We start from the raw sequence: 16,054 nt of genomic DNA on the forward strand, positions 1-16,054 counted from the left end.
CCAGCTCCACACTGTGTTACCAATTAACTTGAATTGTTTCCTAAGCATTTCAGAGAAAATGCAAGCTGTATTCTATCTTTTAACTATTGCCAGGTATTCTCCCCCATCCCATGTTTTCATGTTATTTTATTGCTTCAGGAGGCCTCACACTTCTCAGTTTTCAGGACCCTATCTTTTGAAGTTGGACTTTCTAACAGCAGTGATGAGCGACCTGAAGTGGGGTGTTGGCTGCGATGGATTTGCAGTGTTCTCCGGTCCCCTTCCCTAGGGGACTCCCCAAACTTGCCCACCCAGTTTGGAGCCGAGAGTGCAGCGTGGAGCTGAACTCTGCAGGCTGCCAACTTCCGTCCTGGGCGGTGGCGAATCCCAGTTTAAAAGACAGGAGGAGGGGACAAATAGAACACAAAACAAAGATCGGGGGCAGCTTCTATGGCAATCCAATGGATTATATTCCCCTATTCAGAGCGCATGAGAAAAGCAGAGTGCTTTCGACAGTCAGCAGCTTTTCTCCTCTAATTTACAATGGAATCTCTGCTGAGGGAAAGGGTTCGAGTACCGCTTTGTATCAAAGGGAGGAAGCCTTCTTGATTTTTTTTGTTGTTAAATTTCTGCCTTTTATTCTTTGCTTTCAAGTGCACGGATTCTCCCTCTATTTTTTGGGGACTTGCACGCCTTTTTGGATTTGTAGCCTGTGAACTCCTGGTGCCTTTCTGAACCTCATGGCCGTGGTGGGTGGGTGGGCGAGGGCTCAGAAGAGGAGGGGGGGTAAGCGTCCGGATTTCCAGCGCGTCCATAAAGGGAAGGGGAGGGGGAGGGGAGGGGGAGGGGGGTGGGGAGGGAGAGGGGTGAGAAAGCTTGTCTCCGCTCAGTGCATCAGGAGCTAGAGATGTGGCAGGGACCTGAGAGCCCGTGGATACTGTGCATATCTGACGGCGGAGCTGCATCCACATAGCAGGGGCACTGGGAGGCTCCTAGCCGAGGGGACATGGACAAACTGGCTCCTTCCATGCGCAAGAGACTCTACAGCCTTCCGCCGCCGACTGGGGCCAAAGCTGGAGCAGAGGTGGAGGAGGATAAAGACGGAGACAGAGAGGCAGCCAGGAGGAGTTTCAAAATGAGACCCCTGCCTTCTCCCTCCGGAGGGGTGACAAGGCTGGCGGGGGAGCCTCTGGCTGGAGCTGGAGGACAGGATAGCAACCTCTTGGAAACCGAGCTAGGGAGGACGGCCAAGAGCAGCAGCGGTACTAATGGGGACTGCCGCAGGTTCCGGGGCAGCTTGGCCTCAGTGACCGGCCGCACGCTCCAGGGAGCCGGGCTGGCGGATGACAAGCGCCTGATCGTAGAAGGGGACTCCAGCCCTAGCGAGGACACCAACGCCGGTAGCGAGGGATCCGAGGCGAGTCCCCAAGCGGAGCCCAGCTCCGAACCCGAGCCGGGTCTGGCTTTCCTGAAAGTGGACACAGCCGATCAGATCCTGCTGGAGGACGAGCTCCGGGCTAGCCAAGCCGGCTTCATGCAAAAACAATTCGGGGCCATGCTCCAGCCGGGAGTCAACAAATTCTCTCTCAGGATGTTTGGGAGCCAGAAAGCGGTGGAGAGGGAGCAGGAGCGAGTCAAGTCGGCCGGGTTCTGGATAATTCACCCATACAGCGACTTCAGGTAACCCGCCGTCTCTATACCTTCAAATCACTTTAAAAAAAAGTTCATTCCCGTCTCTTTCAATAAGCGATAAGGAAATATCAATTAGATCCCACAAAAAAATGCAAGAACAGGAGGGAACTAAAATTCCAAAGAAGGGAGTTGACACGAGAAATAGATTTCAAATAGTCCATTTCTGTGTAACGTTGAGAGTTTTATTGTATAAAAGCTGCCCTGAAAAAAAGATAAACCAAGCGTGAGGATTTGTCTAGGGGCCCGGAGAGGTTGGGGGATGTCTGTTTCAATATTGTTAATGCAACATATGTTACTTTTGAAAACAGTAAATAAATGTGCATCTTGTGAGAGTCCCTAACTAGAGGGATACAGTTCTACCCCGTTCTTTACGGGCAAACGTTCTGTTAAACTTTTGGCAAACCATACCCTTCTAACGTTTGCCAATTCGTTCTGGTCATTTTTAAAGTTTGCCCAGAATTTGGCAGTGATCACCACTGCATGTGTCCTTGGTTGTTTATGTCAACACACCTCCACTGGGGATTGCTGTTCCGATCCACGTACATTTACGTACATTGAATGCAATGTTCTCGTTCTTTGGTTTCACCAGTCACTATCCATCTCGCCCACCCTCTCTGCACAAGGTTCCCTCCTATACCCATTCACGGGCAAAGCCACACACAAGGCAGTCATGTATGGCTGACAGAAGAGAGACAACTGAGAGGTTATGATGCCCGACAGTTAGACAAAACCTGACACATTCCACACGCTTCGGGCTGGTTATGTGTTAGAAAGTGCAATGGGGTTGGGGGGGGGGGGGGGGGGGGGAAGGAAGGTGGGTGGGGTATATATAAAAAAAACTCTCCGCGTTAAGGCCAAGAGGATAGGCAGGGCGCGCTCCCGATAAGGAAAAGCGGTATTAGTGTGATGGTTGCTGTCCGCGGTGCTGAAAGCATGTCGTTCTCTCCATATCTCTGCGGCCTCAGCCCCCGCGGTTTCGCCTATGCGTAGTCTCGGGACTCAATGCAACTTGCACCGCGACAGAGTCACTAGACCCGAGTTCATTCCCGAAATAACGCGGATTCCCTTCGGAACAGGCGGTTTCAAGAAGCGCGCTCTACAATGAAGAGCGCCACCAGCAACCAAACCAAGTTAGCGTCCTGGAGGCTTAACAAAACAAGAATTGGAGCTGGGGAGGAATCGGGGGACACTTTAAATCTCGCGATGTGATTTCATTATCTTGTAGATTTGAAGGTTTTTGGAAACTTAGCATGGTAGAACATTAACATGGGTATCTGATTCCCATATGTGACCCATCTTTTGTCGCTTTCTGTTCAGATGGCCCCTGGGGGTTGGTTAGCTCAGTTGGTTGGACGGCTGATGCGCCATACAGAGCAACACCAACAGCGTGGGTTCGCTCCCCTCACCATAAAAGGATCTGTCTTGCCCCTACCCCGGGCGTGGTGACCCATAGTTTAAAACTCACCACCAGTGGTTTCTCTCTAATGAGACTATGGTACCTCTACCTACATGGGTATTGTTATTTCTTGGGCGATTAAATCGTCCATGACCTTGAAACTTACGCTCAGCCGTGAACTCTTTTCATTTTTTACACATTCCAATGCTGAAGAGGACATCTCACGACCTCGTAGGAGTCTTGCCACAGTCTGCCCTGTATTCTGTTTGTTTCTCGTTTACAGACGGGCGTATAGCGGCGATGACTAGACCATATCTTATCCCGGTGTTCGGCTGGCAAGGCAAAACGAAGTAGCTATACTTTCCAACTGTTAGCTGAACCCGAAGAGCCAATGCTTGAGATCACTCCCATTACCTCATAAGGTCCGGAAAATGACATATTGTGTCATTTTTGGCTTACAGACCAGTGATTAAATTGACGCGCCTCTTATGTTACCGGAAATATTGATTCGTTTATCCACGATTCTGTTCGACTTTCTCCTCTGAGTCATAGAGTCATGCAGCACGGAAACAGACCCTTCGGCTAAACCAGTCCATGCCCAACATAATCCCAAACTAAACTAGTCCCATCTGCCTGCTCCTGGCCCATATCACCCAAACCCTCTCCTATTCATGTACTTATCCGAATGTCTTTTAAATGCTGTAATAATGCCCGACTCCACTACTTCCTCAGAAAGTTCATTCCGCACGAACCACTCTCTGTGTAAAATAAAATGCACCTCATGTCTTTGTTAAATCTCTCTCCTTACCTCCTTTATAGACTGGCCACATCCAATACACGGTGAACTACCAATGCGCAACATGCTTCCCATCTAATGTGCATTAGCGACATAACAGGGAGGAACACCATGGCGTTTTTGGCACTTGATAGTGAAAAACGGTATAAAAACAACCTCAACAACGTTACTTCAATTGAAATCTTAAAATGATCTAATTCCCCCAGAAAATAAAACACAATGCTGGGCATTTCTTGTGAGTATATCTACTATTGACTTTGTGACCACGCGTTGGCAAGTCATCTTCACCTATGGAGATATTCATGGTCTCACAGCCAGCCAGGAGATATCTTTAGCCGACTTCTTCAAGCAGTTTTTCCTATGCATTATGTAACATGTAGGAAATAAGTCCAGTTTAAATTAAGCAATAAGCAGTCATACCTGGAATTATGAGAGCGTCAATAACATGTTCTTAAACATGTCAAAGTTGAACTCATGGTCAGCTAAATTAGTTTCTGTGTCCACAGCTTTGTTCACATTTGACCTTACTGTATTTACGTAATTTGATATTGGAGATGTCATCGTTTAAATCCGATTTAGCTCTAACACTTATTACAAACGCTTCCTAAAGTTGAAACCATGCTGTATGTGCAAACAACTGAGGATGCAGACTTTAAACCTGTTGTGACAGCTCTCAGCATAAAAAAAACATATTGTTCTTTCAACCACGCGTTGTCCCAGCTGATTAAACATTAAATGTTCCGAGCAACATTGATTGTAAAGCTAGGCTGCAGTTTAATGAGTCACAAACAATTTGAGTGCGATACATTTCATCACCTCCTCTTCATGTTTAATAAACTGCAGGGTAGAGTATGTAGGAAACACCGCCGTTTCATTGATGTAAGTGAGAGGCAACTTTGCTTCACTTGTCCTGAACATGTGAATGGGAAGGCTTCGGTAATGAGCCTAGTTTAATTTGAAGGAAGTGCATTAAATGCGGGGCCTGTGTATACAATCCATTCCTGACACCTTAGTGCTGTATCGGGGAAATGCTGCACTGCCGGCGATACCGGCTTTTCAAAGGCGCGATGCAATAACACGTTGTGTGCTCGATAATGTGGATGCTAAAGAGCCCATGTCACTTCTTTGGAAAAAGAAAGACGTGGTTGTTCGCTCATTGCTCCTCAGTTATAAATCACTGAAAAACAAAAATCTGAATATTGTCTCGTTGCTGTTTATTGAACTTTGTAGTGTGAAAATTGGCTGATCTATTTAACAGTGACAACATTTCAAAAGTACTCTATTGGCTGCAAAAAATCTCGAGACATCCTAAAGTTGTGCATTGCATTACGTAGATGGCAATGAGTTCATTCTTTTCCTTACTGGAGGGTAGCACATAACAATTCATGAAACAACATTGACTGATGTTCATGATTTTAGCTTGTTAATTTCAAAACATCCACACAGGGACAGATCATATAAAAATTAATTCACACTGAAGAAATACTGCATTTCAGGGCCTGCAAGAAACCTGCTCTGTTTAGATAGGCTGGGACTTTTTTCACTAGAGAAAGGTTGAGGGGTGACGTTACAGAGGTTTATAAACTCATGACGGGCATAGATAAGGTGAACAGCAAAAGTGTATTCCCTACTGTGGTGGAATTCAAACTAGGGGTTCTTAAGGTAAGAGGAGAAAGAATTAAAAAGGACATGAGGGGCAACATTTTCACACAGTGAATGGTTAGCACGTAGCCAGAGGAAGTGGTAAATGCAGATACAGTTACAGCATTTAAAAGACATTTGGATACATACATGAATGGAAAAGATTTGGAGGGATGTAGGCCAACCACAACCAGGTGGGACCAGTTTAGTATAGGGAACATGGTCAGCATTGACTAGTTGGACCAAATGGTCTGTTTCCATGGTGTGTGGCTCTATGTGTTGCAGTAGAGAAAATGTAAATGAGACAAAGCATTCATTTTGGAGCCCCACCCTTAATGGTGTGAAACTGAGCAGTAGTAGAAGAGGCCTGGTATTGGGACACCAGTCTGGTCTTGCAAGTGATATGATGTGTAACAATAAATTTGTGGTGCAGTTGCAGGTTCCTTACCTCTGGTCCAGGAGATCTAGCTTCAAGTCCCACCTCATCCAGAAATGTGCAATAACATTCCTAAACAGATTGATTAGAAAATATAGCAATAAAGTTAATGAACAGCAATAAAGAATGACGAGTATCATAAATTAATTAAAACAACATCTCTGAATATAAGAATCTGTGGAGATGTGATTTCATGATGTGAAAGAGTCCAGGAGCTCTTCAATCCTGTGCTGGGGTTGGTGACTCTTTACCTGTCTCCAGGTCTGAGGTCAGTGAGCTAAGGCCAGCTAAACCCATTGAGGTCAAAATGAAACATGGATAAAATGTTAAATGTAAATGTGAAGATACTAGGTTTGGAATAATTGACAGAATATTAGTGCCATAGTTTGTAAATCTGAGGTTGTCAATGTTGAATTAAATACAGTTTAATTAAATAACTTTTTAAATGTATTTCTGTAGATAATTACAGAGTAAACTGAATGCCAAACAGTAAATGATGTTATAGCATCAATTGACAAAACCGTGACAAAAAAGGTTAAATCCTTAGATTTAACAAGGTCTTCCTAACTTTATTCCGAGAATAATATTTCTGTTAGCATCTTTATTTAGTTTATCACCAATTCTCTCCTCTTCCCTTCCTAAATGTGTCAACAGATTCCTTGCTATAGTTCCATAGGCACCAGCCACTCTCCATTATCTCAAATAGCAATTTATATAAAATGGAAGAACGACTTCCATCTATACCACACTTTTTATGCACATTGAATATCTCAACATTAAAACTAATGGTGCGCATTTTGAAAGTCAGAGACTGTTGTTAACTGGGAAATGCAGCAGTGAATTTGCACTCAGTAAATTCTCAAAGATGACAATGTGGCAGTTACTGGATAATTTGTTTTTTGTAATGTTGATTGAAAGATAATTATTGACTAGGACAGCACTGCCTTGGGAACTTTTACATTCACTCAAGCAGACGGATGGAGTATTGGTTTAGATTATTTTTAACATAGAGACAACACTGTAAACAGTGTAGTACTCTCACAACAATCCTCTGGAGTGTCAGCCGTATTTGCTTTCGCCTGGAGCTCCAAGCCCTTGAGTGGGTCTTGTGATTCAGAGACGACCAACTGAGCCATGACTGACCTAATAGATGCAATTTAATCATTTGACTTACTTGTGAATTTGAATCATGGGTACACTATTCTTGCACAATATGTACCGACTCCCCTGAATGAGGCTTTGAAGTGGGAGCTCTGATCAGCTTCTTCTATCGACCACAAGGTACTGGGAGCAAGTATAGAACTGCTATTATTATTATAGCTGGTTGAGGTCAGTGTACACCAAAGTCATTACACAACAAACTTGTGGTGAACTTGATTGTTGTGGTCCAGTAACTCATTATTTCTGCTGCTGGCTGCATTTTATAAGGATGATCTTATTATGCATGTCCTTATTTCAAAAGTGGAAATGCACTGTCTTTTAACAAGGTGCAACTAATTCATTCAGTTTACAAAGTATTTTTCAGAATATATACATTTTGTTTGAGCATAGTAAAGTATTTAAAAATAGTTGTCCCCAGTTTTCAGTTTTAAAGTGCTAAGGAAGAATAAAACACAAAACACAATCAGAAATTGGTGGAGAAATTCAGCAGGTCTGGCAACATCTGTGGAGAACCGTTCTGAAGAAGGGTCCCTAGAACTGAAAGATTAATTCTGCTTTATTTCCACAGACGCTGCCAGACCTGCTGAGTTTTTCCAGCAATTTCTGTTTGTGTTTCTGATTTCCAGCATCCACAATCTTTGCTCTTTTTCTTTTGTGTAAAATACAAAACATACATTTACAAAATGTGAGACAATACAGATACTATTTATTCTCATCCTCAAAAACAGGAATGATTCAGTTTTTATTACCTCTCATACAATCATTGCTGGCAGTTTACATTTTCCTAAAGTAATATTCCAAAAGAAAGGAATAAAGCTCGACCAGATGACAACTGCACTTTTGTTCAGATTTCCAAATGTAGTTTTTCTTCTGTCAAAGGGCATCCTCTTCACAGTAAATATCTGCCACTGTCCCTTTGAAACTGGCCAGTAAGAGGCCTGCAAGAAATTCCTAGGGCATGTCTTCCTTCTAACAATATGTCTGCAATTAGGAAGTCAGTCTTGGGAAATGTGAGAAATGAGCCCATTCCCTGTTAATTCAAATGTTAACATATAAACTTTGACTAGGAGGGATCTGTGCTTCAAATATGCAGAGAGAAATCTTTATTCAATGTGATATAGAGACACACACAAACTCCATCAGTTGGCAATCAGCTGTTTCCTTCCATCAATATATCCTTCACGTTTTATCTGCTCAAAGCTGTCTTCTGTACTTTAAATTGATAGTTCAGCAAGCTCTGGTGTCTTTTTAGAATACAAAGGGCAACAAAGGGCCACTGTGAAATTGTGATAAACAGCACAAATTTGATCATTCCAAAACATTGCCGACTAAGAGAAATATCAGTTATTAGGACCCGAAAGTTATTGGAACAGATGTGTTATGATGGCGTTTTAGTCCATTTGTAGTCTATAACCAGTGGGAGTAAGGCAATTGAGAATGTGCACCTTAGGTTATAACTCGTGACAGTGAATGAATAACAGAACATGAATGATGACTAATCTAATCGCTGTTTTCTGTGGATGTGGAAAGTTAGATTGATGGTGTTTGGTTATAAGTAGCTTTCACTTAGTATTTCCCAATGTCGAGCAGAGACATCCCTTCCTCAGCCGCAACCTATTATTAAAGCAGTGGAAATTCATGAGAACTATAACCACAACAAAGAAGGTATTAAAATAATGCTTGAAATTTATAAAGTTAGTTCAAAGACTGTTTCCCATGCCACTAATGTTGACGATCCCCGCCAACCCCCAACACATTTTGTGAATTATTTTATTCTCAGTATCTTGATTATCTGATCAATCATTGTGATGTCGAGCAGCCAAGCTCTGGTGAGAATTCTGAGAGTGATCTCTCACACTTGCCATTCGAGTTCTGTTGCTGTCATTGCAAAGGCAATGACAGATCTTTTAAGACATCTATTCCAGTTCAGATCAAGAATTTGTCATGCTTTTGAGTCAAATAATTGCTGATTTCATTTTTCCATGGGGTAACTGGGTTTTAGACAAGCTGGTGTACAGGTGCAAGACTTAAGGTGACATGGTGGCATAGTGGTTAGCACTGCTGTCTCATAATGCCAGGGACCTGGGTTCAATTTCAGCCTCAAGTGACTGTGTGGAGTTTACAATGTCTCCCTTTGTCTGTGTGGGCTTCCTCCCATAGTCAAAAATCGATGTGCAGGCTATGTGGATTAGCCATGCTCTAATTGCCCATAGTGTCCAAGAATGTGTAGACTAGGTGGATTAGTCATGGGAAATGTAGGGTTACAGGTATACGATAGTTGGGTGGGTTTAGGTGAGATACTATTCAGACAGTGTGTATGGACTCAATGGGCTGAATGGCCTGCTTCCATACTATGGGATACTATGACATAAAGATAGTCAGGAGACCCTTGGAATCTCCAGTTTACAGTTGACAAAACTTCAGCAGCTAATGAACTGATGAGGCCCATGTTGCGGATATGGAAACTGAACCATTTTGTGTGGTGTGGGTGTGGATATAGGGTCACATGCTCATCTCAGGACTGTGTAGGACCACAGGTTTGTAAATGAGTGATGTTTAGGCTGAGACAGGCATCCAGAGAAGGTCTTGGAACTGGTGATATGGATTCTGAGTTTGCAACAATTGATAATAACCTCAGCCTTCCCAGTATTCAGCTGGAGGAAATTATGGCACACACCAGATTAACAAAACGAGAACACAGGGCCAAGTCTGAGTGAGTTGGTGGAGAACTAAAATTCTGTGACTTCTGCATTCACATATGATCTGATCCATCTGCAGACGAAAATTTACATATATATATACAAGCTCCCTGATCAGCACATTTGCACCCTGAGCATTACAGTGCTCAGATGATTTCCAGTGCACACTGTTCCATGTGCAGAACCATCCTTCTGTTCCAATAAAACACCCTGAGACAGGAGCAGTAATCGACAAGACTCAATTCTAACTATCAGGAGTTATTTGCGAATGACCAGGGAATCTTGTATCTTCCTCATTGAGGAGGATTTCACCTCTATCTTATATTGTCCAGAGCTGTATGACTTAATGGAGCGAAACAGAAGTACAATTCAATGAATCATCCTGTAAAATTTCCGATTTAACTGAGCCATTGTGGAAATACCATATCTATATCCTGTGAAACAACTGCCCCTGTAAAGAATTCCCTTCTAAACACTTCTGACTCATGCCCATAGGAATGAGGAGTCAGGTTATACAAATTCATGTTTACAAAAAGTTAACAAAAAGATGATTAATATTTTATTTGCAACTAATGAGTTGACTTTACCTGCTACATAATTAAATTGGTTAGAGCTGAATTCTTAATCTGAAAGCTGATAGGCACTATGTCAATAAAGCAATCTGTGGTCTAAAAAATATCATTGTATCAATTGGGCAATACTATTTTCCTGTGAGCAAAATGACAATGTTTCTTTTGGCTTTATATATCAAAGAAAATACATCCATATGTTTGTTCCAAACCCCTAATGTTTTATAAACTGCCCATTGATATGATTCCAATTGATAAAATGGACATTGAGCTGCTGTTTGACCTTTAAAATCATCTTCTACCAACCTTTAATTGTTAAATTATTAATATTATAGAATACAAAAAAACTATGAACCTGAGGAATGTTGGTTTTATTTGGGTCTGAAGAAAATGAGAATTCTCTGTTTTGTGTCAAATCTTAAATTGCTTATAGGTAAATTTAATCTCTCTGGGTGAGGCACATTCCCTTTTTCACACATTCTGATGCTGAAATAAATATTCGCCTTACAATATCAAATCTACTCAAATGTCAAAATAGACATATCCCTGTAATAATAATTGCATATCAAAACAAAACATAACTTGAATCCAGTTACTTATTCTATAATTTGCTTTGCTTCATCTTATCTGCCTTAACATGTAGCCTTTATTTTACCTGTCGTCCATCTGAATACTTTGCTGTATTCTACTTATTCTAAATTGTTTTAAAGTGTCACAATTTTTCAGTGTTTATCTAATCTATTTTCCCAATTCCTTCTCTTCCTCTTTCTCTCCCATTTATATTTTAGCAATGAAAATCATTCAAATTACAATGAATGACAATATTTTAAATTGTAGCAGCCACTAACATATGGGATAATAAAAAGCTGTTCTTAAATTATGAAACTGTCATTTTGCCTCAATATTCTGCATGTATTTATCATTTTTAGGAACTCTTCACCTTAGCAAGATAATAAAATTTAATTTTCATCTTGGAACCCTGACCTCCATGTATTGTCCAGGGCTTCTTTTCATGTAGGGAGACTTTGATTATTATGTATCGTAAAGAAACTGTTTTATTCATTTGCAGGATGATGGGCATCACTGGTAAGGCCAGCATTTACTGCCCATTCCTAACTGCCTTTGAGATGGTGGTGATGAGCTGCATTCTTGAATCCAACTGGCTTGACAGGTCATTTCAGAATGCAACTATGCATCAATGTCATTGCTGTAGATCTGCAGTTGAATATAGGTCAGACTGTGTAAGTATGGCAGATTTCATTTCATGAAGGAGATTAATGAACCAAATTGTATTTTTTTAATGACAAATCAGTAGTTTCATGATCAGTAATACTAGCTTTTTAACGTGGATTTATTACATTAATTGAATTTAAATTCCCCAGCTGCCATGGGAGGTTTAAACCTAGATCATTAGTGCAGGTCTCTCGATTATAAGCCCAGTAACATAAACACTCCACTTGCACCAAGACAAGTTAAAACAAAATTTAGATGTTTGCAAGAATTCAGTTAGGGACTGCATTTCCTCCATTTGCCAAGAGTGTTCATTCTTTCATGAATTATCACTTTGAGCAGAAAGGTGTAGAAATCTCCTTCCCCAGGTGATATTAACACACTATCTCTTGAGATTTCCTGCTCTCTATTGCAGTATCTTTGTGAATTCCCTTATATTCCTCACTGCAATTATTCATTCATTAGTGCAAATCTAAATAGAACATAGAAAAGATATTTAGCTGAAATACGAATGTCTGTTTGCAGTACATGAATGCAGAGAACTGACCTGAAATGGATTCGTGTTCTGATAATCAGACCATGTATTGTGCTGTGTTCAATTGTGATATAAAAATAATCCTGTAGGTCTTGGCTTGGATGAAATACTTTGCAGGCCTGCTCAAATTATTGAGTAAGATCTCCGTATTTTCAAGCATTATATTTTACATCACAATTAAAATTTGACAGCAGAAGTCATATAGATCAAAAGAAGAAGTGCAAAACACATCTAATGCATATTTTTTCGTGTCTGAATGCAACCAAGGATTACATGTTAGGATAGCAGTTACCACACTGGTGAAAGGGGGCTGATCAACTGAATGGGGCACATTGACAGTTTTGACTTTCCTTCCAGTCCTCTCCCTGTGATTTTCAGTCTGACTTTAGTTTTCATAGGCAGACCAGCTCTCTTATGAATCTTTATTCACTGTCTGTTCGGATCAGCATCTTTCATTTAGCACATAGCTCATTGCTTAATTCAAGATGGCTGATTTAGCTCAGTTGGGTGGCTTGTAATGTAGGGTGATGCTAAGAATGTGTGTGCAATTCCCACACTGGCTGAAGGTGCCTTGAAGAATCCTCTTTCTCAGTCTCTTCCCCTTGCCTAAGGCAGGTTGACCCTTAGGTTAAGCCACTACTATCTCTTTCAAATGAATAAGGTCTAGTAAGGTGTGTAACATTTTACTTAACCTCATCAATCACTGTGTATCACTCATTAGAGAACACATGGCATGCTCACTTAATGCTGTCATCCCTTTTGAACACAAAATAAGCCCTGCATGAACAATAGACACGGGTCACATCAATCTACTAAGGGCTTTTAGTTATTGCAGTAGGAAGCAAAAACAAACATCTTATCAATTGAGCATTAAAAGCAAACTGAATTGGCTTTTAAGCAAGCAGAACAAAAACATTGAAGGCCTTTGTGTTTCTTTTAGGAAAGCCTCTTCATAATAAAGGTGATCAGGACAAGAGATGTTGCCCACATTTTCTATTTGAACTCTGGCAAAAGGCAGAGCATCAAACAAAACCATGAGATGGAGTGGTGGTATGGTGATGACATCACTTGACAAGGAATGTAGAGGAACAGGCCAATGTTATCGGGACATAATTGCCAATCCAACTAATAAATGTGGAATTGAAAACTAGTGTCAGTAATGTTGACCATTACAACATTAATTAATTATGGTAAAAAAAATCTCCATCTGGTTCACTGATATCCTTTGGGAAAGGAAATTGTCATCCTTACCTGGTTTGATATACATGTGACTCCAGACCCACAGCAATGTGGTTGACAAATAACTCTCTGAAATGGCCTAGCAAGCTATTCAGGTCAAGGGCAATTAGGGACGGATGATAGATGCTGGCCTTTCCAGTAACAACCACTTCCCCAGATTGTTCCATTGAGACACTGCCCCTCACCCAACAAGACCAGCAGGCCAAGTCACCATGGCTTCCCAGCCAGGAAACCCCCCCTATCCAATTTTCACACCTGCTAGAAGGGCAGGTATTTGAGCTAGTAGAGTGCTGAGACCCAAAGTAATTGCAAATTAACCATGTAAGGGCGTAAATGGTTGGCAAGCTCTGAAGGGTCCTAATAGACATTCTTGCGTAGCACTTAGTGACTGAGGTAGCAAGGAGACATTAGCTGTGTATTCTCTAGGGGCAACTCGCCTAATTATTTTCTATTCTCACCATTTTCCTCATCACCACCAGGAAGGTAAAATGATGTCAATAGTCTTTAGATGAATGTAAATCTGCTGATAATTATTCTTACCAAGAAATATTCTTAAAATTATTAGGGGTTGATGATGGTATTGTGGTAAAATCATTGATCCAGATGCTCAGCCTAGTGTTCTGGGGTCATGAGTTCAAATTCCACCATGGGAGAAGAGGTCTTGTATGAGTCTCTATCACAAGAAGCAGAGTATTTGGCAAACAGATGAGACTGAAGGCAAACAAGTCAACCTGGACCTGATAGCCTACATCCAAAGGATTTAAAGGAAGTAGTTGCAGAGATAGTGGAGGCTTTGGTTGAAATATTCCAGAATTCACTGAATTTTGGGAGGGTCCTGGTGGATTGGAAAACTGTTAATGATTCAAGAAGGGAGAGAAACAAAAAGTAAGAAACCAGGCAGTTAACCTAATATCTGTGTTGGGGACATTTGTTGAAGACATATGAAAACTTCAACAGGTATAGTTAGGTTGAGTGACTAGGCACAAAAACTGGATGATGGAGTTTAACATAGGAAAGTGCAAGGTCATGCACGTTGGTAGGAAGAATCAAACAATAAGCTGCTTTTTAAATGAGAAGAGATTCTGAAAGAGGTGCAGTGCCCAGGGATCTGGATGTTGTGTATGAAACACAAACAGTTAGCATGGAAGTACAGCAAGTAATTGCAAAGGTAAATGAAATTTTGACCTTTATTACAAGAGGTTTGTAATGTAAAATTAGGGAAATTTTGTTACAACTGTACAAGGTGTTGGTGAGGCCATGCCTGGAGTACTGTGTACAGCTTTGCATTGAAGGAAGTACAATCAGAAATTGAAGAAGTTCAAAAGAGATCAATTAAGCTGATTCCTGTATTGAAGAAGTTGCCTTATAAAGAATGACTAAACAGGTTGCATTTTATTAATTTGAGTTAAAAAAAAAATGAGGGGTGAACATATTGAAACATACAAGATTTTAAGGCGACTTGACTGAGTAAATGTTGAGAAGATGTTGCCAGTAGAGGGAGGTTTTGAACCAGGAGACATAGTTACAGAATAAGGAGACAATAATTTAAAACAGAGACATGAAGAAATTTCTTCTCCCAAAGAGTAGTGAACCTCTGGAATTTTTTTACCCCAGAGAGTTGTAGAGGCTAAATCATTGCAAGTATGTAAACAGGAGGTAGCTTTTTAAAATATTGAGGAGTTAAGGGGTATGAGGAGTTGATATAAAAATGGAGTTGAGGCTTGTGTTAATCAGGCGTCATCTTAGTGATTGATGGCATTGGGTTGGAGGGACAAAAAGTCTTCCAGCTGCTCTTATTCCTTATGTTCTTAACAAAGGTGTACAAAATGATCAGAGGTACAGATAGAGTGGACAGCCAGAGACTTTTTCCTAGGATGGAGGTAGCTATTATGAGGGAACATAGTTTTAAAGTGAGTGGAGGTAGATATAGGGGAGATGTCAGAGGTAGGCTCTTTACTCAGAGAGTGGTGGGGTCGTGGAATGCATTGCCGGAGAAGGTAGTGGAGTCGGCCTCATTAGGGTCATTTAAGATATGATTAGATAGGCATATGGATGATATGGATAACGTAGGGGTGGAGGTTAGATAGACCTTAGGTTTAGGGTAAAAGTTCGGCAAATCATCATGGGCCGAGGGCCTGTACTGTGCTGTACTGTTCTATGTTCTATGTTTAAACAAAAGTAAGCTCCACATTAGTAGTCCAGCAAAGCAATATTGTTTGAGAGCTTTTTACAACTTCTAACTTGCAATAGGCCTTAACACCTGCTGGAGGTGAAGACTACATTTTACCTCACCTCGGGGGAGATGAGTTATATTTTCAATTAGACAAAATGAGTTAGCTGGCTCTGAAGTAGACAATATGAGATTGGCATATAGCCACAGGACAAGGAGTTCCTAACACATCAAGACTGAACTCATTTTTATAAAATGTCAGGTCTGCTTTATCCATCTAAAATCACAAAGAAGTACAGGCAAAATAAAAGAAAAATCCATAGAAAATACGATTTTCGATAAAATTACAACTGAACACTTTGCTTGTGCCACTTTTGAAGTACAATTTTAAACAAAATAATGTTTGCAAAAAAAAGAAACTTTAAGAAAAGTTCATTTGGAATTTCACAGTTCAAATATTCTGGCAACAGGAAATAGCAGAAAAAGATGTATTAGAGGTAGTAGGGACTGC

At 41.0% G+C, this 16,054-nt stretch overlaps 1 protein-coding gene across 1 annotated transcript in view; it reads left to right on the top strand.

The window, feature by feature from the left end:
• Positions 1–985: 985 nt before the first annotated feature.
• The window catches only part of hcn4 (hyperpolarization activated cyclic nucleotide-gated potassium channel 4), a 352,489-nt gene continuing 337,420 nt past the window's right edge, over positions 986–16,054 (top strand). The window contains exon 1 of the mRNA XM_048617159.1: positions 986–1,659. Within this exon, the coding sequence (XP_048473116.1) occupies positions 986–1,659 (674 nt within the window). The remainder of the gene's footprint in view (positions 1,660–16,054) is intronic.

The sequence above is a fragment of the Rhincodon typus genome, chromosome 36 (genome assembly GCF_021869965.1).
Source record: "Rhincodon typus isolate 14 chromosome 36, sRhiTyp1.1, whole genome shotgun sequence".
Classification (NCBI taxonomy): domain Eukaryota; kingdom Metazoa; phylum Chordata; class Chondrichthyes; order Orectolobiformes; family Rhincodontidae; genus Rhincodon; species Rhincodon typus.